The sequence below is a fragment of the Antechinus flavipes genome, chromosome 3 (genome assembly GCF_016432865.1).
Source record: "Antechinus flavipes isolate AdamAnt ecotype Samford, QLD, Australia chromosome 3, AdamAnt_v2, whole genome shotgun sequence".
NCBI classification, from domain to species: Eukaryota; Metazoa; Chordata; class Mammalia; order Dasyuromorphia; family Dasyuridae; genus Antechinus; species Antechinus flavipes.
Window position 1 is genome coordinate 60,280,288 of NC_067400.1, and position 19,785 is coordinate 60,300,072.

The window sequence follows — 19,785 nt, forward strand, 5'->3', positions numbered from 1 at the left end:
CTTTAGGGGTTGTCTTGGGTTGTCAGAACGTTTAGTGAGTAAATCCAGCAGCTCAAATACAGACACCGACCCACGGAAAAGCTGCCTCCCAAGTTTAATTGCCGGATTCGATTTCTTGCGGAATCGCTTTTGATGTCGGGAAAATCTCTTTAGAGGGTATTTATTTGTTGGAACTTCAACCCCAAAGGCAGAGATGGGGAATGGGGGAAGAAAAAAGAGATGGGGGTGGGGTAAGGCTAGAGAGAAGGGGTTGTGTATGTGGTGAGGGGAATTTCAGGAAAGGAAATAAGGGAATGGAGGTAGGAGTCTGGGGATCAAACTAGCTTCTCTTTGGTTTGAGCATGCCCTTTAGGGATTCATTCCTCTTCTGGACTAAGGTCCCGATCCCAGATTTTGGAATTTCCTTAAGGAGAAAGGTAGTGTACATTATAGTCCTGCACCCATACTTTTCTCCCCGCCAGCTCAATAAAATGGGGAACTCTACACCTAACCTCCTTACAGGAAACTACATGCATTTACGCAAATTATGCGGAAGATATGGACTTGGGGAGAAACAATTCCTTACTAAGAATTTGGGAAATTTACGCTGACCTTGAATTGCGGGAAAGAGAAAAAGAAATCAGTTTTTACTGATTTCTGATTACTGATTACTGAGTCAAGAGAAACCCAATCATTCCCTCATCTCAGTTCTGAGGGGAGCTCACCCACGAAAGCAAATACACATACGCGAGCACGCACGATGCTGATCTTCTTTAGACTTAGATCATTTATTTCAGTGGGCAAAATTAAACTAACGGGCAACATTTCTACGCGGCTACTCTGGGTATAATAAAACTACTGACCGTACTAATATATTTCGGAGGGGAGCTTTCCTGGGGCTATCTATCTTGTCCTCCTTCCATCTATTTCTCCGGCTTAGTTCAGGAAGCGAATAGGGGTGAAATCTTCTGCAGGGAGAGAAAACATACTGGGAGAGCTCTAATTTGGGAATAGAAGGACCATTTCTCTTTCCCAGCTGTGTCTAAGCAATTCAGTTTCCATCAAATCTGAGCTCCATGGGAACAGAGAGGGAGGAGTAGGAGAGGGTAACTGTCTCTCCAGGCAAGTTAAAGAAAGAACTAGTGCGTTGGGGCATTTAGCTTCACTGGGGTTATAGATGTAACCCCCTCTCAAGTCTCCCCTCTCCCCCAACACACACCCATACCATTGCTTGAGAATTACTGAAGACTTAGCCAGACTGTATACATGGTAGAATAGAATGTAAGTTCTCTGAGGACAGATAATGTTACGTTTTTATCTTGGAATTTCCATAATCTACATAATATGATTCAGTGGCAATTTAAAATGCTTAAATAAATGAATGCATATATGAATAAATGAATAGAAAAGCCCTAATCCTAGATTTTCTCTTGCTCCAAAATTATAGAATTAAAATAAAGCTCAGAGTTAAAGAGGGGGGAAAAAAACTGCGCTTGACAAAGGATAATAATGTGCCTGCTATCTGGCAAAAAATCTGACAAAAATCTTTTTCTGTACCTAAACCCCAGAACCCAAAGAGGAATCTCAGTGATGGCCGTAGAACTTTCGTTTTTAGCATGATTGATGCTATCAGCCCCATTAAGGACTATCGTCGCAATTAAGGGCTACATAATTAATAAAGATTACACCCATTATATTTAAACTTCACCCTTAATTAATTTGGCGGGTGGGTGAGGGGATTTACGAGATCTCCCAGACTCATTTGCATTTGGAAAATTCCACCAGCATTGCTGCATTAGTGTCACAGAAGCCATAGCCAGGCGTCAAGACTCCAGATTAATTGGCTTAAATTGAGCTGTGGGCAAGTCTTCTTCTATCCTCTGTGTCTGTCCCTTTTCCTCAGCCAGTATCCCTTCGTAGGGGAAACTCGGAGAGCGCCTCCCCTGGCCGAGATCCTGATTTTTTTTGCAGCAAAACAAAAATCTTCTTGCTAAATTCTGCCACCCTTTGATGACCAGACAGCAGCTCTTAAGATCTTGCTTTCGGAAGAAAAGAGGATCTCTTCTCTTGCGCTAGTTTCATACCTTTAAAGGCCTCGGCTAGGTTGGAATCGCTTGGCACTTGCACACTCAGCCTGGGGAGCAAATAATACTAAGGAAGGGCTGCCTATCGCTTACTTTTTAAAAATACCCCTTTCCCACCCCAAGACTACCTCCATTCTCTAGGTAGTCATGGGGCCTGTTTCTATCTTAGCTTTGCCAGAGGGAGATCAAGAATTATATTTAGGAATTAAAATTTAGAGCTGAGACAAAGTCTTCAGAAAACATCGCACCTATTTTATTGCTGGCTTTGGTTAAGGGAAAAGGGAAAATATGGCCCTTAAATGGGTTCTCTAATTAAAATTAACTTATAGACGTCGGAAGAAGACAATGAAAGTGCCTCAGCTTTGTTGAGAACAGAACCTATTTCTGGAGTTCCTTAGTTCAGAAATTTAATGAAGAGGGAGAGTAATTCCACAGCTAATAGCACTCCTCAGAGTGTTCAAAATTTCATTGGGATTGAGGAGAGGGTATTAGCCCCTGATCTTGTCAGTGTCTGCCCAGCTTCTCTGCTCTCTTAGCAACAAGAGAGACAAGAATATGAGAACAGGAATAAACCCTCTAATCTTGCCTTTCTCCAAAGAAGAGCTGCCTTAGTACCCCCAATTCCCAGGGTGCCGAGAAGATAAGCCCTGAAACTCTTCTTTCCCCTAGTGTCCCCTTCTTTCTTCCCATCCTCCTCAGTTGAAGAGGATACTTAAAACTGCCACCCTACAGGCGACACCAAGTCTTCCCCTGTTTCCGAAAGCCTGGTGAATTCACTTTTTGTTCGGCGTCACACACATGTTCCTTGCTACCCGAAACAGCAATGAAATCCGATAATGAAATCAGCTCACCGAAGGGATCACAAGTTCAAAATCCCTCACGACTTATTATTCCTAGCTCTTTGAAACACACACACACACACACACACACACACACACACACACACACCAAGGGGGGATGGGGGTGAAGACTGAGTCAAATAAAACCATCCTGACCCAAAGTTTTTGGAGGGGAAAGAAAGCAAAATGTGACTGAAGTTATTCCTCCTCTGCTTTCCAGAATAGCCCCATTGATGACCATTTAAATATCAAGCTTCAGGCAAATGAGTGAAACGATCCTAGCTAGACTCGAAGCGCTTGCTACTATAACAGATATTAAGAAGAGGGCAAAAAAAAAAAAATGTGGTTACATATGTTTTGGACAGCCACTGCTGCCCCTGCAACTCTTGCTACTTCGTTTGCTCTACAGAACCATATCTCCTCCACTCAAGCTCCACATACAAACATTACGGCTCTGTTTAGCAAAGTTAAAAAGATTTTCTTTCTTCCCTTTTTTTAAAGAAAAAAGGGGAAAGAAAAAAGAAAGAAGAGAGTGAGAGAAAAGAAAGAAGGAAGGAAAAAGAAAGGGAGGAAAGAAGAAAGAAGGAAAGGAAAGGAAGGTAAAGGAAAACAAATGAAAAGTCAACTCCCAAGAAATGGGGAATAATCGGGGGGTGGCGATAAAAATGTCCTGTCATCGCCTCTCCTTCCCTCTTGCCATCCACCTGCCACGCACAACGCAGAGAAAGGTGCTTGCTCCTCGATCCCCAAGTGATACCCTTTTTAAATACACAGCTTTACATACCTTTTTTTTCCTCTTCCTTTTCTAGGTCTGAAGAAGGCAAGTAATTGAAAAACAGCACGAGAGCGAGGAGACGTGTGGACTTGTGGATGGGGCATGAAAGCGATGGGAGAGACTTCAAAGGTTTCAGTAACGACTTTTCAACCTTTATTTATGTGCCTATTAATACAATATCCATCATGTAGATATATATCTTTATCCTTTAAACTGATATGCTGGGAATCAATTAGCTATGCAGATTACATTTCATAAGTTTCCAAATGTTAATCTTCCGGACTCTAGGCTAACGTATATGCATATAATACACACATATATTACGCACACATATATATCCAAATGGTATTATATTTCGTTTGGGAAAAAGAATCTTTTAAAACAATTAATCTCGGGACTACTTGTCTTAACTGCTTCCTAAGGCTGTGGCCAAGAAGTTCTCTGGAAGTTGGTTTCTAAATTTTTAGGAGTTCAGTTCCACCGAAGACAAGACAAAACAGCAATGACTGTTGGGCGACTGAGGAAACTAATCATTATAGGACTGGTAATTTGGGAAACTTGTTTGTGGAGTCTATAATCGAAAAGAATTTTTTTTTGAGTGACAACTTCAAGGAAATTTCTTCATACTCTTGGACAGCCTGAGATAGGAGCAACTTTTTATTTTATTTTAAAAACATCTTTCTTTTTTCATGAAAAGTAGCTTTTTATCATAGCTTCTGGGGTGAATTTTAAAAAAAAAACTTAACCCTATCTTTTGACAGGCAAATTCAGATTTTTAAAAGATTTTTCTAGGAAAAAGGAACCTTCTTTTAAATATTAAGCTATTTTGTGGCATTTTTTATTAGAAGGAGATTCATTGAATTTATTGTTGTATTCAGAGAGGGTCGAACCTAGTTCTGGTTTAGTCGAGTTTTTCCTTTGAAAGGATGATAGGGTTAGGAGAAAATTTATCCAAAATCTTTAATTGAATCTTTCCTTTTGGTCACAGATTTGCCACGGAAATAGCCTTCTTCTGGAAGGGAAGGCTCAAGGGAAGCGCAATTTCAGAACTGCTGTTTCTTCTGGGTAATCATTCCCTCCTGTCCCACAGTAACCAGGTCTCCCTGAAGACTTTTATATTGTGCCGCAGAAGGACTGCCTAACCTCTTTTGCTTCTGCTTGTCTCTACCACTTGTTGCTTATACATACAGTCAGGCGCTGATTTATATACATAATATATTTTATTTATATATTGAATACATTTATCTAAATATCTATATAATTAAGACTTCACGGACACCCTCGGAGAAGAAAATATTACAAAAGGGGGCATTTCCCCTGAATAGGCAGGCTCGGGGGCTAGCTAAGTTCCACCTCCCACCCTCTATACAATTCATATCTTTTTGTTCTAGATATGTCACCCTGACTTTGTAGTTGCCACAGAATGAAACGAATGTTATGGTGAAAACCCGGCGGCCAAAGCTGAGGAGTTCCACACACTAAAGACCCCAAATTCCTCAACCTCCACAACCTGAGCTGTGTGGTAAATTCAATCTTTGCAAGTATATCCCTAAAGGACAAAGGTGTCAGCAGGAACAATGCCCTATTTGTTTAACTTAAGCTGGCTCGTTTTTGTTCTACAACCACGCTCCAAAAGCGGTCACTAACTTTGACTCTAAATGGGTCCATAACTTTGCCAATAAGCATAAACTTTCCCCTCTCCCCCGACTTTTCCCCTATCCTTCCACGTACAAGTTTCCGACCAACATCTGATTTCTTGAATTGTCAGTGAGGAGTCAGTGAGGTTAAAGAAGGAAGCAGTTCTCCCAGTTCTTTCAACAGATTGTAAATTTCCGAATCAGATTGTGTTTTTAGTTACCTGAAAATACCCATGGATATCAAGTCCCTATTGTCACAGAACACTAAGTTCCTCCCAGGAACTCAACTTGTCATCCTCTCCTGCCTCCGAAGAGACACAGTCCCTTGGATGCACGCAAGAGCAGGGCACATTGTGTAGGCATTCTGTTATCAGCACAGAGACTTCTTCACCTCTACCACCACCCCCTTCCAGTGCCAAAAAGCTTTCTCCTACCGCTCTCAAAAAGCTAAGCAAGAGCACCCCTGCTGTTTCTTACCACCATCCCCCTGCATCCTCCCAGAGCATTAAGCGACTTACTTTTCACTACTAAATTTCAAATCTCCCTCCGTGGCCCCAAACGAGTGACCTTATAGATATAATTAGAACCTACTTTTAATATTAAATAGATATGATTGTTACATTTCTACGATGACCCTAGATTTTTTTAAATTCCAGGCCTAGCTCCCCTAATGAAGTTTTTCTTTGTTTTGGATTAAAAGTATTAACACACACACGGTGAGGGGAGAGAAAGAGGAGAGAGAGAGAGAGAGAGAGAGAGAGAGAGAGAGAGAGAGAGAGAGAGAGAGAGAGAGAGAGAGAGAGAGAGAGAGAGAGGTCAGGAAAATATGGTGAAACTTTGAGGACTTCTGTCTTCTTTTCTTCTTCTATTTTTCACTCACTCCTGTTCTAATCTTTGTCTTCCTTCTTTCTTTTCTTTCTTTCTTTCCTTCTTGCTTTCCCTCCTTCCTTCCTTTCTTTTCTTTCCTTCAGAAATTTATCTTACCTAATAGAGACTTTTTCCATAATTCATCTAGCTGAATCATAAATTTAACTTCTGGAAACAAATTCAGGATGTAATAGTATCTTTAGCTCTTCAAGCAACTTCATTTCCCCTATCATTGTCTACATCTTCATCATCATTACCATCCAATTCTTATTTGGAGAAACCTGAATATATCATAATTGACTTTCTGATAGAGGAAGGAAATAGTGATGTTTTCAAATACCTGTGTCTACTACTAATAGTTATAGATTCAGTGCTCCTGTGATTAAGTTTAATATAGAGCATTTACTAATCCAATTAAAGGCACACCTGGCCTGGAAAAGCTTTGTAATTATCAGGGGTGTTTTATCTGCTCCCACTAGAAACCGTGAAATCCTTTCTACAGGACTAAAGGACTCTAATATAGGAGTCTTGGCTTATGTGTTGAATCACTCTTTTGGAATTTTAGCAGAGTTTTTGTACTGGAATGGTGAACAGGTATCCTTCCAGTTGTCCTCCCTTCTAGATAAATATCCCTTTAGTGCTAGAAAAAGTGGAGAACTGTTTACATCAAGAAACAGAGCTTCAATCCTTTGGGGCCCAATTACATAACCTAGTTGAAATAGCATTGAAAAAGAAATGAATATTCTAGTACTGAGTCAAACAGTAAGCAGAGTGAGACACTGAAAGGAGGGGATAAGAAATGTGCATTTGTGCCTGAAGTATGTGACTTTATTTCTCTTCTATGCCAGGAGCATCCACCAAAGAGATGAGAGTGAATCCTGATCATCTTGAGACAAGCTTTCCTGTTTTTCTTAAGGATAAGAGTATAAATTGTGTGGAAGGATGAAAACTTCCTCAGTGCAATTAACAGAGAAACTCCAGCCTGCCGCATGCCTGAGCCAGAATAAAGTGATCTTTATGTATACACATTAAATGAAGTAGGTCATTGAGGCAATTTGCCTCTTAATTCAAGACCAAACCCACTTTCACCTGGAAAAGTTCAAGAAGTGTTTATCAGGCGGTAGATATCTAGCATAGTGCCTTGTTCCTTGTAGATATTTAATACATGCTTGATAAATGTATGTGAATATCCAGATCACTTTCCTTGTTGAGATGGCCTAGTTGCAAAATGCATTAAACAAACAAAATACCCTTATTTCTTGATTAAAAAATCTGAAGGTCTAAGAAAATACAAATGGGACATTAAACACACACACACACACACACACACACACACACACACACACACAGCAGCAGCAGCAGCAGCACCACCACCACCACCACCACCACCATCACCACTACCATGATCCAACTCCAAACGCATTTTTAAGAGACACAGGCTTGGGGCATTGTTGCCTACGCGAAGTTCCCGTTCTCGATCCAAGAGCCCTCAGGAGGAGCAATCGTTTTCCAATTAGTAACCTGTATACCAGCCAGATTCTGGTTTTCTTCAGAATGGAGAATCTTGGGCTGAAACAACAAGCTTAATAGTGACTGAGAAAAAAACAGAGGTGTCTACTTTTACTGCTGGCTGGCTGCTTGAGGGGGGCGGGGGTTGAGGAGAATGGCAGTTACCTATCTCCCCTTTTTAGAGTAATACAGAAGGGAAGGGAAGGCCCAAAGTGCTAAGAAAGAGGCGATAGTATATTTGGGGGAATGCTGGACATGCCAAGAGAAAGAAAAATGAAAATAGCCGGGTAGATTGCTGTGAAAATTGGATATAGATTTAAGATTTGCCAACTTGTTGATTCTTTCATCAGAGGATAGGAGCCTTTGCCCATGACTTGGAAAGTCGTTCTACAAACTTTAGCCGATTTGGCTACAGAAAGCCAATTGCCTGCGGTTGCTTCGAGAACACTAGGTCAGATGACTTCTGGACCAGTAGCCGCATTGCCAGTACCCGCCCCTAATTTGGGTTCCCCTCCTCTAGTGAGAAAGTCAGGGGCTCAGGCATTTCGACTCCCTTTAAGTCAGGATTGCTCTCTCTCTTTCATTTTGAGCAGAATATTAAGAACACGAATTTTTAGGCTCTCTTGATAACACACACACACCCCACAACTCAGAAGACCGCAGGATCTCGGAACTAATCATCAGGAAAGTAAAATTGCCCAGTCCCCGCTCTGTCCCTCAAGATTTGATCTCTGCCTTTTGCGCTCTGGGCCAGGAGAGAAAGGAGTAGGAGGAAGGAACTACGTTATCTTGACACCTTAGACTTTAGTGACCCCGATTTATAATTTAATTTTAGTTTTCGAAAAATGGACTGAGGCTATTCCCAGGTTTCCTTCTTGGTAAAAAGCTATAATCTCTGAAGAAATCAAATTTAGAAATATCCCCTCGGAATCAGAGAAGAAAGACTTCGTTTACCGCACCAATCTGCCCCCTCTTTGGCGACACAGAAAGCCTCACTCTTCCCCCCCAACTTTACAAACCCGTTTTCTTCCTTTGAATATTTGTCTAGAATAGCAAGTTTATAGAATAACTATAAAGAATGAACTGTGGTTCCAATTCTTATTATTTTTGAAATCTTTTTTTAAAAATTGAAATTGCTCTGAGTTTTAAACCGTTAACCTATACATATAAATATGTAGACTCCCCCAAATATACAATGATTAACTTCAGTTAAATCCTAGCATCTCTCTTTCCTGAATCAGAGCAACTGGCTAAAGTCTAATCTTTGCCATTTGGGGGTGATGCTCCCACTTTTCTTGTGTTCAGAGCTGGATAAATAAGGTCATGGTATCTCCTGTAGTCATATGAGCAAGAAAAAGAGGGATTGTGTAGGTGGAGTTTTCCTTGTTTAGAAACTTTTACATAGTGCTTCTTTCTTTGAAAATGGTCTTTTCTGAATATGATTGATTTCGGAGGTCCCCTGAGATTCTCCTTTTTCAAGATGAAGCCAGAATGAATATGAGGAAAACTTTATCTCTTCCCGCCCCCGCTTCCCCCGCCCCCACCAGACTTAGGTTCTTAATAGTGTCATTAGCTGGGGGTAGGCCTTTGAACATCTCCAGAGAAAGATCACTCAAAATTATAGCTATGCTTCTTCGTATCCGAGTGTAAGCTGAGTCTTTTTATGATACTGTCCATTTTTCGGCATTTTATTTAAAGGGGGCCAAAACGCTCCCACCAAGCAGATCGCCAGATCTCGGTTGATTTTTATCTCGCCTTATGGTTTTGCCTTAATTAGGGGGTGGGGAACTAGAACTAACGTTTAAAAAAACTGTCAAAGGAGGTGGATGGGGGGGGGGGAGAGAAGGGGTGGGGGAATGGAGCAAAGGAAAAAATTCAAAAATCGTAAAAGGAAAGGGAGAAGTTTAAGCCCAGAACTCATTGTTTCCTTTATTTCAAAGGGGAAAACCTGAACGATTCTCATCCTTTTGATTGATTAAGGCCTTGAATAACTTGGAGCTCGGGAGTGACAGTTTCTGAATAGACTTTTGCAAATAAAGCGCACTGTGGAGCGCGGGGTTGGCACTTCAGAGTGTAAAGGAGGCGAGTTTGCTGGCACTTACCAAGTTATAAATAAAAGGACATGCACAATAGTACCTTCTTTAAGGACAGACAGTCTTTACAACACTCCTGGCGTCATATCCTGCTGTGGTCACTTCAGCTCCTAGCCAAGACTTAACTCCTTTTCTTTTTCCCCCGCGGTTTAGTTTGAATACTACAATAAATTCCTGAGAACAAATGCTCATGAGCAAAACTTTAACGTATAAAATGCAGCTCGCCAATCTGATTCTATATCTATACGTCTAGATTTAGTTTGCCATTCCCTCAGATTTTAGCTTAAAAAGAGAGAAGAGACTGTTTTATCTCCATCTCCCCCCCCCCGCTTCTTTTCCCTGCTCTCTCTTCCCCCCCACCCCCCCGTCGGTCATCGGACTTCATCACTGCCCTCGGCCTCCTCCCTCCCACCCCCAGTCTGAGGAAACAAAAGAACTTTATCAGCACACAGACTGAACTTTTCCTTTGGTTTGTCCCACACTCTTTGACCAGGGAATCACACAAACAGCTGCACGTTTACAACCATAGTCTAAAGAAAAGGTGACTAGAGGTAACTGACTCGAAGAAATTGTGAGGATTTTGAATGTCTCCTTATTGTAATCGTTCCCCTCAAGTGGCACGGTGCCAAAAGGGGGGAGAGAGAGAGAGAGAGAGAGAGAGAAAGAGAGAGAGAGAGAGAGAGAGAGAGAGAGAGAGAGAGAGAGAGAGAGAGTGAGAGAGAGAGAGAGAGAGAGAAGAAAAACAGAGGGAAAGAAAAGAGAAGAGGGAGAGAAGGGAGAGAGAGAGAGAGAGACTGCCTGAGAAGCTAGCTTTCCAAGACATTTTGCTTTCCCCTCCTTTGCATTTTCTCCTGTCCACTTCTTCCTATGAAAGGACATTTTATCAAGGGAAGAAGCAATAGACTGGGTCACCCTCCTCTACTGAGGCCTGGATTGTAATGATGAGAAGAGAAAGTTGCGGATTTCACCCAATCAGCTCGTGTATCCTCTAGACGGGACAGTCTCCGCGTTGGCCAATCGCAGCTCAGGGCTCTTGATCGAGCTTTGGGTGAAAGAACTAATAAATACTCCAGAGCAGAGTTCCTTTCACTCTGTATCAACAACAGGAAGAAAATCATTCCTGCCACCATCACTTCCCCCTCCCCACATCCCCTCCCCCGTTTCATATCAAAGTGTGCCAATCCCTACCCCGTGTTCGAAGTCGCCTTACACCGGCTTGTGCAACGTCCCCAGACTTGCACAAAACTTTGTTGTCGTGGGTTTGGTTTTTCTTCTTTTGTTCCTTCACCCATCCTTTTTCCTCTTTTTGCATTTCGATCGGGAAAGATCGCATCTTGCAGACAAAACGAGAGGGAGAAGTTTTCTTTCTTCTCTCTTTAATTTTTATTTTTCGGAGGGGGTGGGGCTTGCTTGATTCGGCGGAGTTCTACATTGCCGGAGCTGCACTCTACTCTTTTTTTTTTTTTTTTTTTTTAAAGCCTTCACCTGGGTACTATTTTAAAGTGAAGCTGTCTCCACAATGACAACTCTGGCTGGAGCTGTCCCCAGAATGATGCGACCAGCTCCCGGACAAAACTATCCTCGCAGCGGATTCCCATTAGAAGGTAAGTTTGGCCTCTTCTTCCTCTGGCCCGAATGTAAGGCTGGACGCCTCAGAGCTTAAGAGGGAGAATTTCCAAAGCTCCTGGAGCCTACGTGTGTTTCCTCCGGCACTTCTTGCTTTCAGTTCTGCGTTGTTCTCTTTTAACAAACAAAATCCACTCTTGGAATTAAACAGGACTGGAAGGAAGGAAAGTCAGAATTTGTCTTTCGATTTGCAAATGGAGACGTTTGCTTCTAGCCCCCACACACTTATATCGGTTCGAATGAATTGCTCTCGTTTCCTAACCACTTCTCCCCCTGTTGTCGTTGTTGTTTGGGAGATTCTTTGCTCTAAAACTAAAACCTTCTTGAATCCTGAAGGCAGGCAGCACGTCTCCGGTTCTGAAATGAGTGGGAATGGGTCAGGGCTATCTTTTGGTTCTCAGCATCTTGTGTCAAACCAGTAATACTTAAAATACTAAAGCAATGTTTTTGTTTTCATCGTCTTCATCTCGGATGTAGTTCTGGTCATTTAAAATTCACCCTAACTCCCAAATATTTCACATCCGTTTAGGAAATCAGATCTACCTAACATTTCTGGGATGGATTGCAGTAAATTTTTTAAAGAGTTAGTTTCCATGCTTAATTTGTAAGACGTGTAACGTAGTATAATTTTGAAGTAAATATCATTCATATCATTTGCTAACATAATAGAACGTAACATAATTTAAAATGAGAGTATATAAGACAGCATAATATGATGAGATATACAGTATATTATATACATAAGTATGAATATGATATACAGTGCACTTGTCCTCTAGTCTCATATGCTCTTTCCAAGCCATTTCTAATTCATTTGTGAGTTTCTTCTATTTTAAAACTCCCAAAGAAAGAGAAAAAACCGTGACAGGTAAAAAAACCCAAGATGATTTGGTCTTTCACTGGGCTATTTTGGTTCAATGGTCCAGTCACTATCTAGAACTGTCAGATAGTCCAAACAACCTGGTAAATGGAACAGCTGAAACGGAGGGCTTTTCTTAGAGAAGAAGCAATGGTGGATCGCTTTCATTTGTGGGGTGTCTTCTATAGGAAGTGCTGATCTGGGGTGGGGGGGAGTTCACCAACTCTTTACCAAAACTGTTTCTCAACTTTTCCAAAGTTACTAATCCTTGACTCCCCAACCACTGAAGGAAACGCGGTTGATTATTATAATTACTATTTGACAAGCGGTTTACATCCTTTATGCTAACTTCACGTAAGGCCATTTTGAAGCGATTCCCTACCTCCTCCCCTTTCAGAGTTCTAATCATCCAGGAGAAAGTCTCGGGTCAAAATAGTCCATGAAGGCAAATATATTAACACCACTATCACATTTTAGTTGTTGTAAAATGCTGGTCCCTATAATGCTGTAATTGTTAAACGTTTGTGTAACTGAATCTGTTTTTTTTTAAATTCATTTTAAGTAACATTTTTACTTTCCCCTCCCTCCCTTCTTTTTTCTAAGTGTCCACTCCTTTAGGACAGGGTAGAGTCAACCAGCTCGGTGGCGTTTTTATCAATGGCAGGCCACTACCCAACCACATCCGTCACAAGATAGTGGAGATGGCCCACCATGGCATCCGGCCCTGTGTCATCTCTCGGCAGTTGCGGGTGTCCCACGGCTGCGTCTCCAAAATCCTGTGCAGGTATCAGGAGACTGGCTCCATTCGACCGGGGGCCATCGGGGGCAGTAAACCCAAGGTGAGGATTCTAGGCCAGCTAAAGTTTGCTGTGGTCTTTCTCTGATTTTTTTGGTTGAATGTTGGGTAGATTGGGGAGCTGAGGCGGGTGAGAAGTTTTTCCTGGGTGAAACTTGCAGTACAAATGTTTCTATCTCCAGAGAAGTGCTCGATGCTGTCGGGGACTGTTTCTATCATGTACCTAGTGGATTAAATCTTTAGAGAACAGCGTTGTCCCTGTAGACAAGAAATGAGTTTGGATTTTTGCCGAGAACTGACTGTACAAGTTATTTTAATATATTCACACACCCTTCCCCAAACTGTGCAAACTATATAGGCCTACCTGTTGAAGGCTTTTCTATGATTCCTTATCTTACCACCTCTTCCCTTCTGCCATCTCCTCAACACTCCCCCCTTCCTTTACACACACACACACACACACACACACACACACACACACACACTCACTTTCTCCAGCCTGCTTTCACTTTATGGTGTCTGCCAGTCAGAGTCTATTCGCACAACAAACTTAAATTGTCCAGGGGTGGAGAACAGAAAGTCTAGGTGACTTTGAAACAAACAGATGAAAGGTTGAAGATCAGTTTTCCGCTACAATTTTCCAGCACTTTCCTGGTTTTCTTCAAAGAATCTCCCACCCCTTCCTTTTCTTCTTACCGAAAATTTTGCACATTTTTTGGGGTGGGAGATGATATCAAGAATCTTCATTTGTGGATCCTAAAATAAAGCCACGGAACAGGGACGTCTAAGCTATTTTTCATATACATAATCAAAAGGAGAAATGAAGCAAATTCACGGGGGAAAAAAAAAACAGAAGAACTCAGTGATATTTGTAGGAAAATGAAAATTCTGCAACCTACTTCTCCTAATTATCCATTGATTTAAAAATTAATTATCATCTTAAAAAATCAGGGAAACAGTTTCTCAACCATGTAGTTATTCTTCTTCTTATTTTTCGGTCAGTTAAGGAGACTAACGCTTCTAGGTTTAATATTTCCCTAGGCTATCTCTCCAGGGTCCAGTTACTTTAGTTTCGTGTTCCCGCAGATTCTGCTGAGATGCCCTCCGCCCTCCCCATATAGTGGCAATAAAGATGGGGCGTGATGAGGAATCCCTCGGAGTTATTACTTCGAGTTTACGGCCCGACCTTTTCATTAAGCCTAGTGGACAACGCTCTGAGAATCTGGTTTACAATTCTTTGCCTTTGTCTCAGTTTCTTTCCTAGGAAAATACTCTCAGTGAGTCGGTCGTTTTTGCTGTTAAGAATGAACTTTGCAAGGGAATTAGAGTAGGCAACTAGAGTTCGAGAGCCCATTTGGGAAGGCTGTGGAAGTAGTAGTCCTTCTACCCTTTCAGCGGCCAACCGTATCAACTTTATGGCTCTGTCTGTTTGCTCTATTAAAGCAGGTGACAACTCCTGACGTTGAGAAGAAAATCGAGGAATACAAAAGAGAGAATCCGGGAATGTTCAGCTGGGAAATTCGAGATAAGCTGCTCAAAGACGCGGTCTGTGACCGAAACACTGTCCCCTCAGGTACTGAAAGCCATTCGCATTCCTCCCAAGCCCAGATTTTAGTCCCTGCTCCTCCTAGTCCACTGGCTCAAGTGGTAACAGCCTGCTATAGAGTAATTGGGCAAGGCGATGGGGAGGGGATATCTAATCAGGAGCCGGCTCCCGGGGCCAGGAAATATTTAGGAAACCTGGATATTAATAACCTTTATCTTGGGAAGCTAGTTGCTCCTCGAAGCCGCAGGGGAAAGTTACTAAGCAGCCGCGAAATAGACTGCCTGTAGGCTAGGCACAGGAGGAGAGAGACCCGGGAGGCAAAGTGTTTATTAATATTGATGGTCTGTTTTAAAAAGAAACAAATGTTTTTGTAACCCCATCATAAAGGAAATAGGGGACATGCCACCGGAGACTTTTCAATGTCTAGGAAGGAAGATGTAGAGCAACCATCCCATAGCTGAGGCGTCTCCACTGGGGGAGGAGGTGAAAGAGGAGCAGAGGGGAGGAGAGAGAGAGAGAGTTTGTTTTTAATTAGATGGAAACTACTTTTCCCCCTTCTCCCTGCGAGAAGAGATATTTCAGAGCATGGATTTGTTTACCAGACTGGAATCTGGAAAAAATAAATGAAGGAGAATGCATTTTTCTTTTGATTTTACAATAGCAAACTATTCTGGAATTGAAATCGAAACCCTTCATGCCCTCAAAAAAAAAAAAAAAGTTTACTTTCTGTGCAAAACTTGGTTGTGGTATCCTCTGAAAACAAACTCGGTAGTTCAATATTTTCTGCTCCACAGAGTTCCTTGGTTGGAAGGCTGTTCCTTGGTCTGGGACACTATGACCGGAGTCCTTACGGCCGAGGGAAATCCTTCCTAAAAGTCAAAGAACGAGATGTGTGTAGTTTGGCGCCCTCAACTTAGCTCTGCACCGTTTCCGTGGGTCACAATAAACTGTCTAAATCGGAGCAGGCGATTGTGTACATTATTTCATTTACCTGTAGGAACTTCCCAAGAAACAAATCTGGGAGATTTTGAAAGTTGTTTTCAGATAGCCTGGGGAAGCAATTGGGGGGATATTTCACTTCAGCAACCCCTTCCGGGTTCCAACTTTTCCATTTCCCCCCTTTAAAGTGAGCTCCATCAGCCGTATCCTGAGAAGTAAGTTTGGAAAAGGAGAGGAAGAAGATGCAGAAATTGAAAGGAAGGAAGTGGAGGAGAATGAAAGGAAGACCAAACACAGCATTGACGGGATCTTGAGCGAAAGAGGTAAAGGAGCGAGTTTCTTTGCTTTTGAACTCTGATGGCACTCGGAGGCTTGGAACCTGGAGATTCATGGGTTTTAATTGGTTTTCCTGCCCACTTTTTTTCCCCCTTCAATTGCTACTCAGGTACTTTAGGTGATTTTCATGGAAAATCATGGAAACATTACTTGTCATTATTTGCCACAGTACAGATACTGGTAGATGCAAAAGAAAAGAGAAAGGTGGACTGCGACCCTCCCCTTTGTTTTTTCCCCCCTTCCCCGAATCCATTATGTCTTCCCCACTCTGATTGCATTGTCCAGAAAAATGATCAGGACACTGATGTTGAGATCGTTGTGTTTGTTACCTGGAGGACTTAAGTCCTATTACTTGTCTTGACTTCGGATGTAAGAGTGTCGGAGTTTGCTGTGGTAGATCCCTCAAGGTGTTTTAGGGGACCTGGTTGTCCAATGGAAAAGATTCATGTGAAGGTAGAGTTGTTGAAATATTTTTGTATGTTGAAGTAAATGAAAAGAAGACCTATGTTTCACAACTCAAGCCATTCTTAGCTCTAAGATATGAATTGGGGGAGGGGAGCAGAGGAGAGGAGAGAGGAAGGGGAGAGAGAGAGACAGACAGACAGAAAGGGAGAGAGAGAGAGAGAGAGAGAGAGAGAGAGAGAGAGAGAGAGAGAGAGAGAGAGAGAGAGAAAGTTTGGAGAGGATTCACTAGCAGGAAGATAGGAAGAAAGGCAAGGGAATAAGGAGAAATCATTTTTTAAAGTCTCTTAAAGGAGTAATGAGCAGCATAAATCCAAATGAATTTTTAATAATTCACTTGTACATTTATAGAGATTTAAATTGTCCTATTTCATTTATTCACTTTTTATATTGTTACACATGGAGTGTGTTGTATATAAAAAAACGTTAAACGTGGTATATATTTTACATCTCTTCCACATCTTTTGATTTCTAGTTCCACCGGAAGGAAGGTCCATGATGATATGTAGTAGTAGAAAGCAAATGGAGAAAAAGCCTAATCTTATTAGTTGTATTTTTGTAAAAATCAAAGGGAAAGGGATACTTTTCTAGATGTGCCTAAATTCTGTAAAATTTAACTTTCTCTAATAGTGACTTTTTAAAATGTTCATTTGTCTAAAGTCACTAATACAATAAAAAAGAAAGTTAATCTCATTATAATTGGGGGAAGGGCTCTTCACAGTGAATAGAGTTAGGTGGACAAGTATATTTTTTTTTGGGGGGAGGCTTAAGATTTGTCAGAACACTTTCCAATAATGAGCCCATCACCCGAGAAATTCTCTCTCTCTCTCTCTCTCTCTCTCTCTCTCTCTCTCTCTCTCTCTCTCTCTCTCTCTCTCTCACACACACACACACACACACACACACACACATACACGCTCCTGCATAAAACAGTTTACTTACAAGACAGTTGAATGGTGGAAAGGAATGTTTGTGTTGCTTGGAGTATTCATTTGCCTGCCTGTCACTTGGTTTTTCCTCATTTTAAAAGTTAGACTGGGAAGTATGATCTGGGGTCTCCTTCATTAATGAAACTTTGGGAAATGTCCAAGAGTCTTATTTTCAGTAGTTTGTGTTACCACTACATTTGATTTAAGTAACCAAAAGTCCAGTTAGTTTTCTGTGATCCTCCTTAAAGGAGCTGGGGTTTCAACCTTCCATTCAGATCTTTCAGGGTGATACTTATCATATGGAAGCTTAAAGATGTCTTTCTGTCTTTTTCTAATTCCTAGTCAGGCACCATTTCCTTTCACCCTAACCTTCATGTGAACTAATGGAATTTTTATTTGTAAAAGCAACCTAAAGAGCATTTAGATTGACTACAAGTCAAGTTCCATATCTAGAGAGGCTAGACGCTCAGAAATCGCTATAAAAATAATCAAAGAGTAAATCAAATTAAACCTCAGGCTAAGAGAGGAAGATATATTTTTTGCTGCTTGCTTTTTTCCTCTACTAAAGCAAAATTGATGAGCGTCCTTAAATATGCTTCATTTCCAACTCCTATGTAACCTGTCTTCCAAAGCTTTTACTGGCTACCGAGCAGGGTGACCAGGTTTTATTACTGTCCCACGACAGGGCCAGGGAAAGGAGGGGGAGCAAAGAAAACAAAAACCAAAAGAGCAATTATTTTTGGATTGAGGGGAAGAGTTTTGAAGTTTTGTTGTTCAGTTATTGAAAAGACAGAAGAGGAGGAGGAAGAGAAGGAAACAGAAAAGAAAAGAGGAAAGAATGAAAGGCGAGGGGAGAAAAGAAGAGAGAAAGGAGAAGAGGGGGGAGAGAAAAGAAGAGGCAAGGAGAGAAAAGAAAAAAAGGAGAAGAGAAGAAAAGAAGAGAGAGAAAAGAGAAAAGGAGAGGAAGAGAGGAGAAGAGGAGAGGAGAAAAAAGGTGGAGAGAAATAGGAGGGAGGGAAGAGGAAAGGAAGACAGAAGCTTCTCCGTGTCTAGCGCTTTGGTCCTTACTTGTTACTGGCAGCCCCCTAGCTCTCTAGAATGCCCTTTTCTGCACATAGTCAGTGGAAGGAGAGGAGACAAAAAGTACCAAATGAGCTGGTCAAACATTTGTACAACTTTTCCAGCTTTTACAAAGAAGGCCTTCTATACACAATCTACACTTGGAGATGAACTTGGAAAACAAAGAGGGTAGAGTCCATTGAAACTCACACTTTAGCTTTGCCCAGACAAAGCTTCAGCTAGCAGCAGCTTGATGTGAACAAAAGAAGGCAACCTTTTTATAATTCAAGGAGAAAAGAAGAGAAAACAGCTCCACAAAAGGCTGAGAATAGACATTATGGGCTTGCAATGAGGGATGAATTATTCAATGAGCCCCAATAGCTGCTGCTCCAAGAAGTTTTATGGACTCTCCACCGTGGAAAAAGTGGCTATTTTCACCTACAAAATGTTTCTAGTCTTTCTACTCGTCTAGCTATGCCGGCTGCCATTCAAGAGAAACTATGGCCATCCTTTAAAACCAGAGTAGTCCTCTAGAAGGAGGATAAAAAAGAAAACAAAAACCCACCCCATTGTTACACGCACACACACACACCTCAGACTCCAAAGCCTAATTTAATTTGGGGTTGTCAGGGAAGCTGCATCTTCAGTCAACCCCGCCTTTCCCCTCCCTAGCCTAAGAGGAAATGACTAGAGATGTCTCAGTAAAGACTGGAATAGCAACAAAATGGGGTGTAAGTTCAAGAAGAGCCCCACTACTTTCTTTCCAATATTTATACACTAAAATAGAACGAGAGGAGGGGGGGAATTAAGGGTATTGGGTCCAACCGGAAAACAGTAAATATCTATAAAGGTAGCTTGGATGACCTGACAGTCAGTCATGGGGGGAGGTTCTTCGTTCAAGGCTACCTTCTTCAATCCACTACCTTCAGGGCTAGTTAGGATTTATTCCCGTTTTCTTTCTCCATTACTTTTGAGTCTATTATCCGCTATTATCTCTCTGCCTATGAGCTATATTATCTGTTCTTTTTCAAGTCTGGCTCGGGAGCAAGACCAAGGCGAGATGCTATGTCTCATTTCCGATAATCGTAGAATCTAGAAGTGGGAGGGAGAGGCGTGAGGTGGATTCAAAGGTATCACAGTTTCAGGCACTCCTTTTTCCCTTTTCTCGTAATTTCTTAAACCTCTCCTTTGCTTCGACTACAGGTAGGCCCCAGCCCGATGAGCCCTTGGGCGCAGTACCAGCAAGTCGCGCACGTTCGGCTCGAACAGCGCTTCTATCGCCTTCTCTTTATTCTGGCTCCTAGCCGGAGTGGGGCTGGGGCAAAGGATGGGGGTGGGGCGGGGAAGAGGAGAGGAAGGGGGCATCAAGGGGAACCACAGCTTTTTTTTTGCCTTCTGGAGCCCAGCTGCCTCTCCTGCCCTGGCTATGTATAAGCCAGAGGCCCTCCTT

General features: G+C 41.9%; 1 protein-coding gene and 1 long non-coding RNA gene across 3 annotated transcripts in view; both read left to right on the top strand.

Moving 5' to 3' along the window:
• The first annotated feature begins 57 nt into the window (after nucleotides 1-57).
• Nucleotides 58-7,214, top strand: LOC127553056 (uncharacterized). 2 transcript variants are annotated; one of them, XR_007951651.1, is made up of 5 exons: nucleotides 58-156; nucleotides 3,712-3,806; nucleotides 4,666-4,742; nucleotides 5,069-5,199; nucleotides 7,030-7,214. It is a non-coding gene; the product is annotated as an uncharacterized LOC127553056 (long non-coding RNA). The 2 variants fall into 2 exon arrangements; XR_007951652.1 differs by lacking the exon at nucleotides 58-156 and adding an exon at nucleotides 3,079-3,501.
• Nucleotides 7,215-10,562: 3,348 nt separating this feature from the next.
• The window catches only part of PAX3 (paired box 3), a 107,813-nt gene continuing 98,590 nt past the window's right edge, over nucleotides 10,563-19,785 (top strand). Inside the window, exons 1-4 of the mRNA XM_051983466.1 lie at nucleotides 10,563-11,387; nucleotides 12,872-13,107; nucleotides 14,508-14,637; nucleotides 15,738-15,872. Of these exons, the coding sequence (XP_051839426.1) occupies nucleotides 11,303-11,387; nucleotides 12,872-13,107; nucleotides 14,508-14,637; nucleotides 15,738-15,872 (586 nt within the window). The 5' untranslated portion in view covers nucleotides 10,563-11,302. The remainder of the gene's footprint in view (nucleotides 11,388-12,871; nucleotides 13,108-14,507; nucleotides 14,638-15,737; nucleotides 15,873-19,785) is intronic.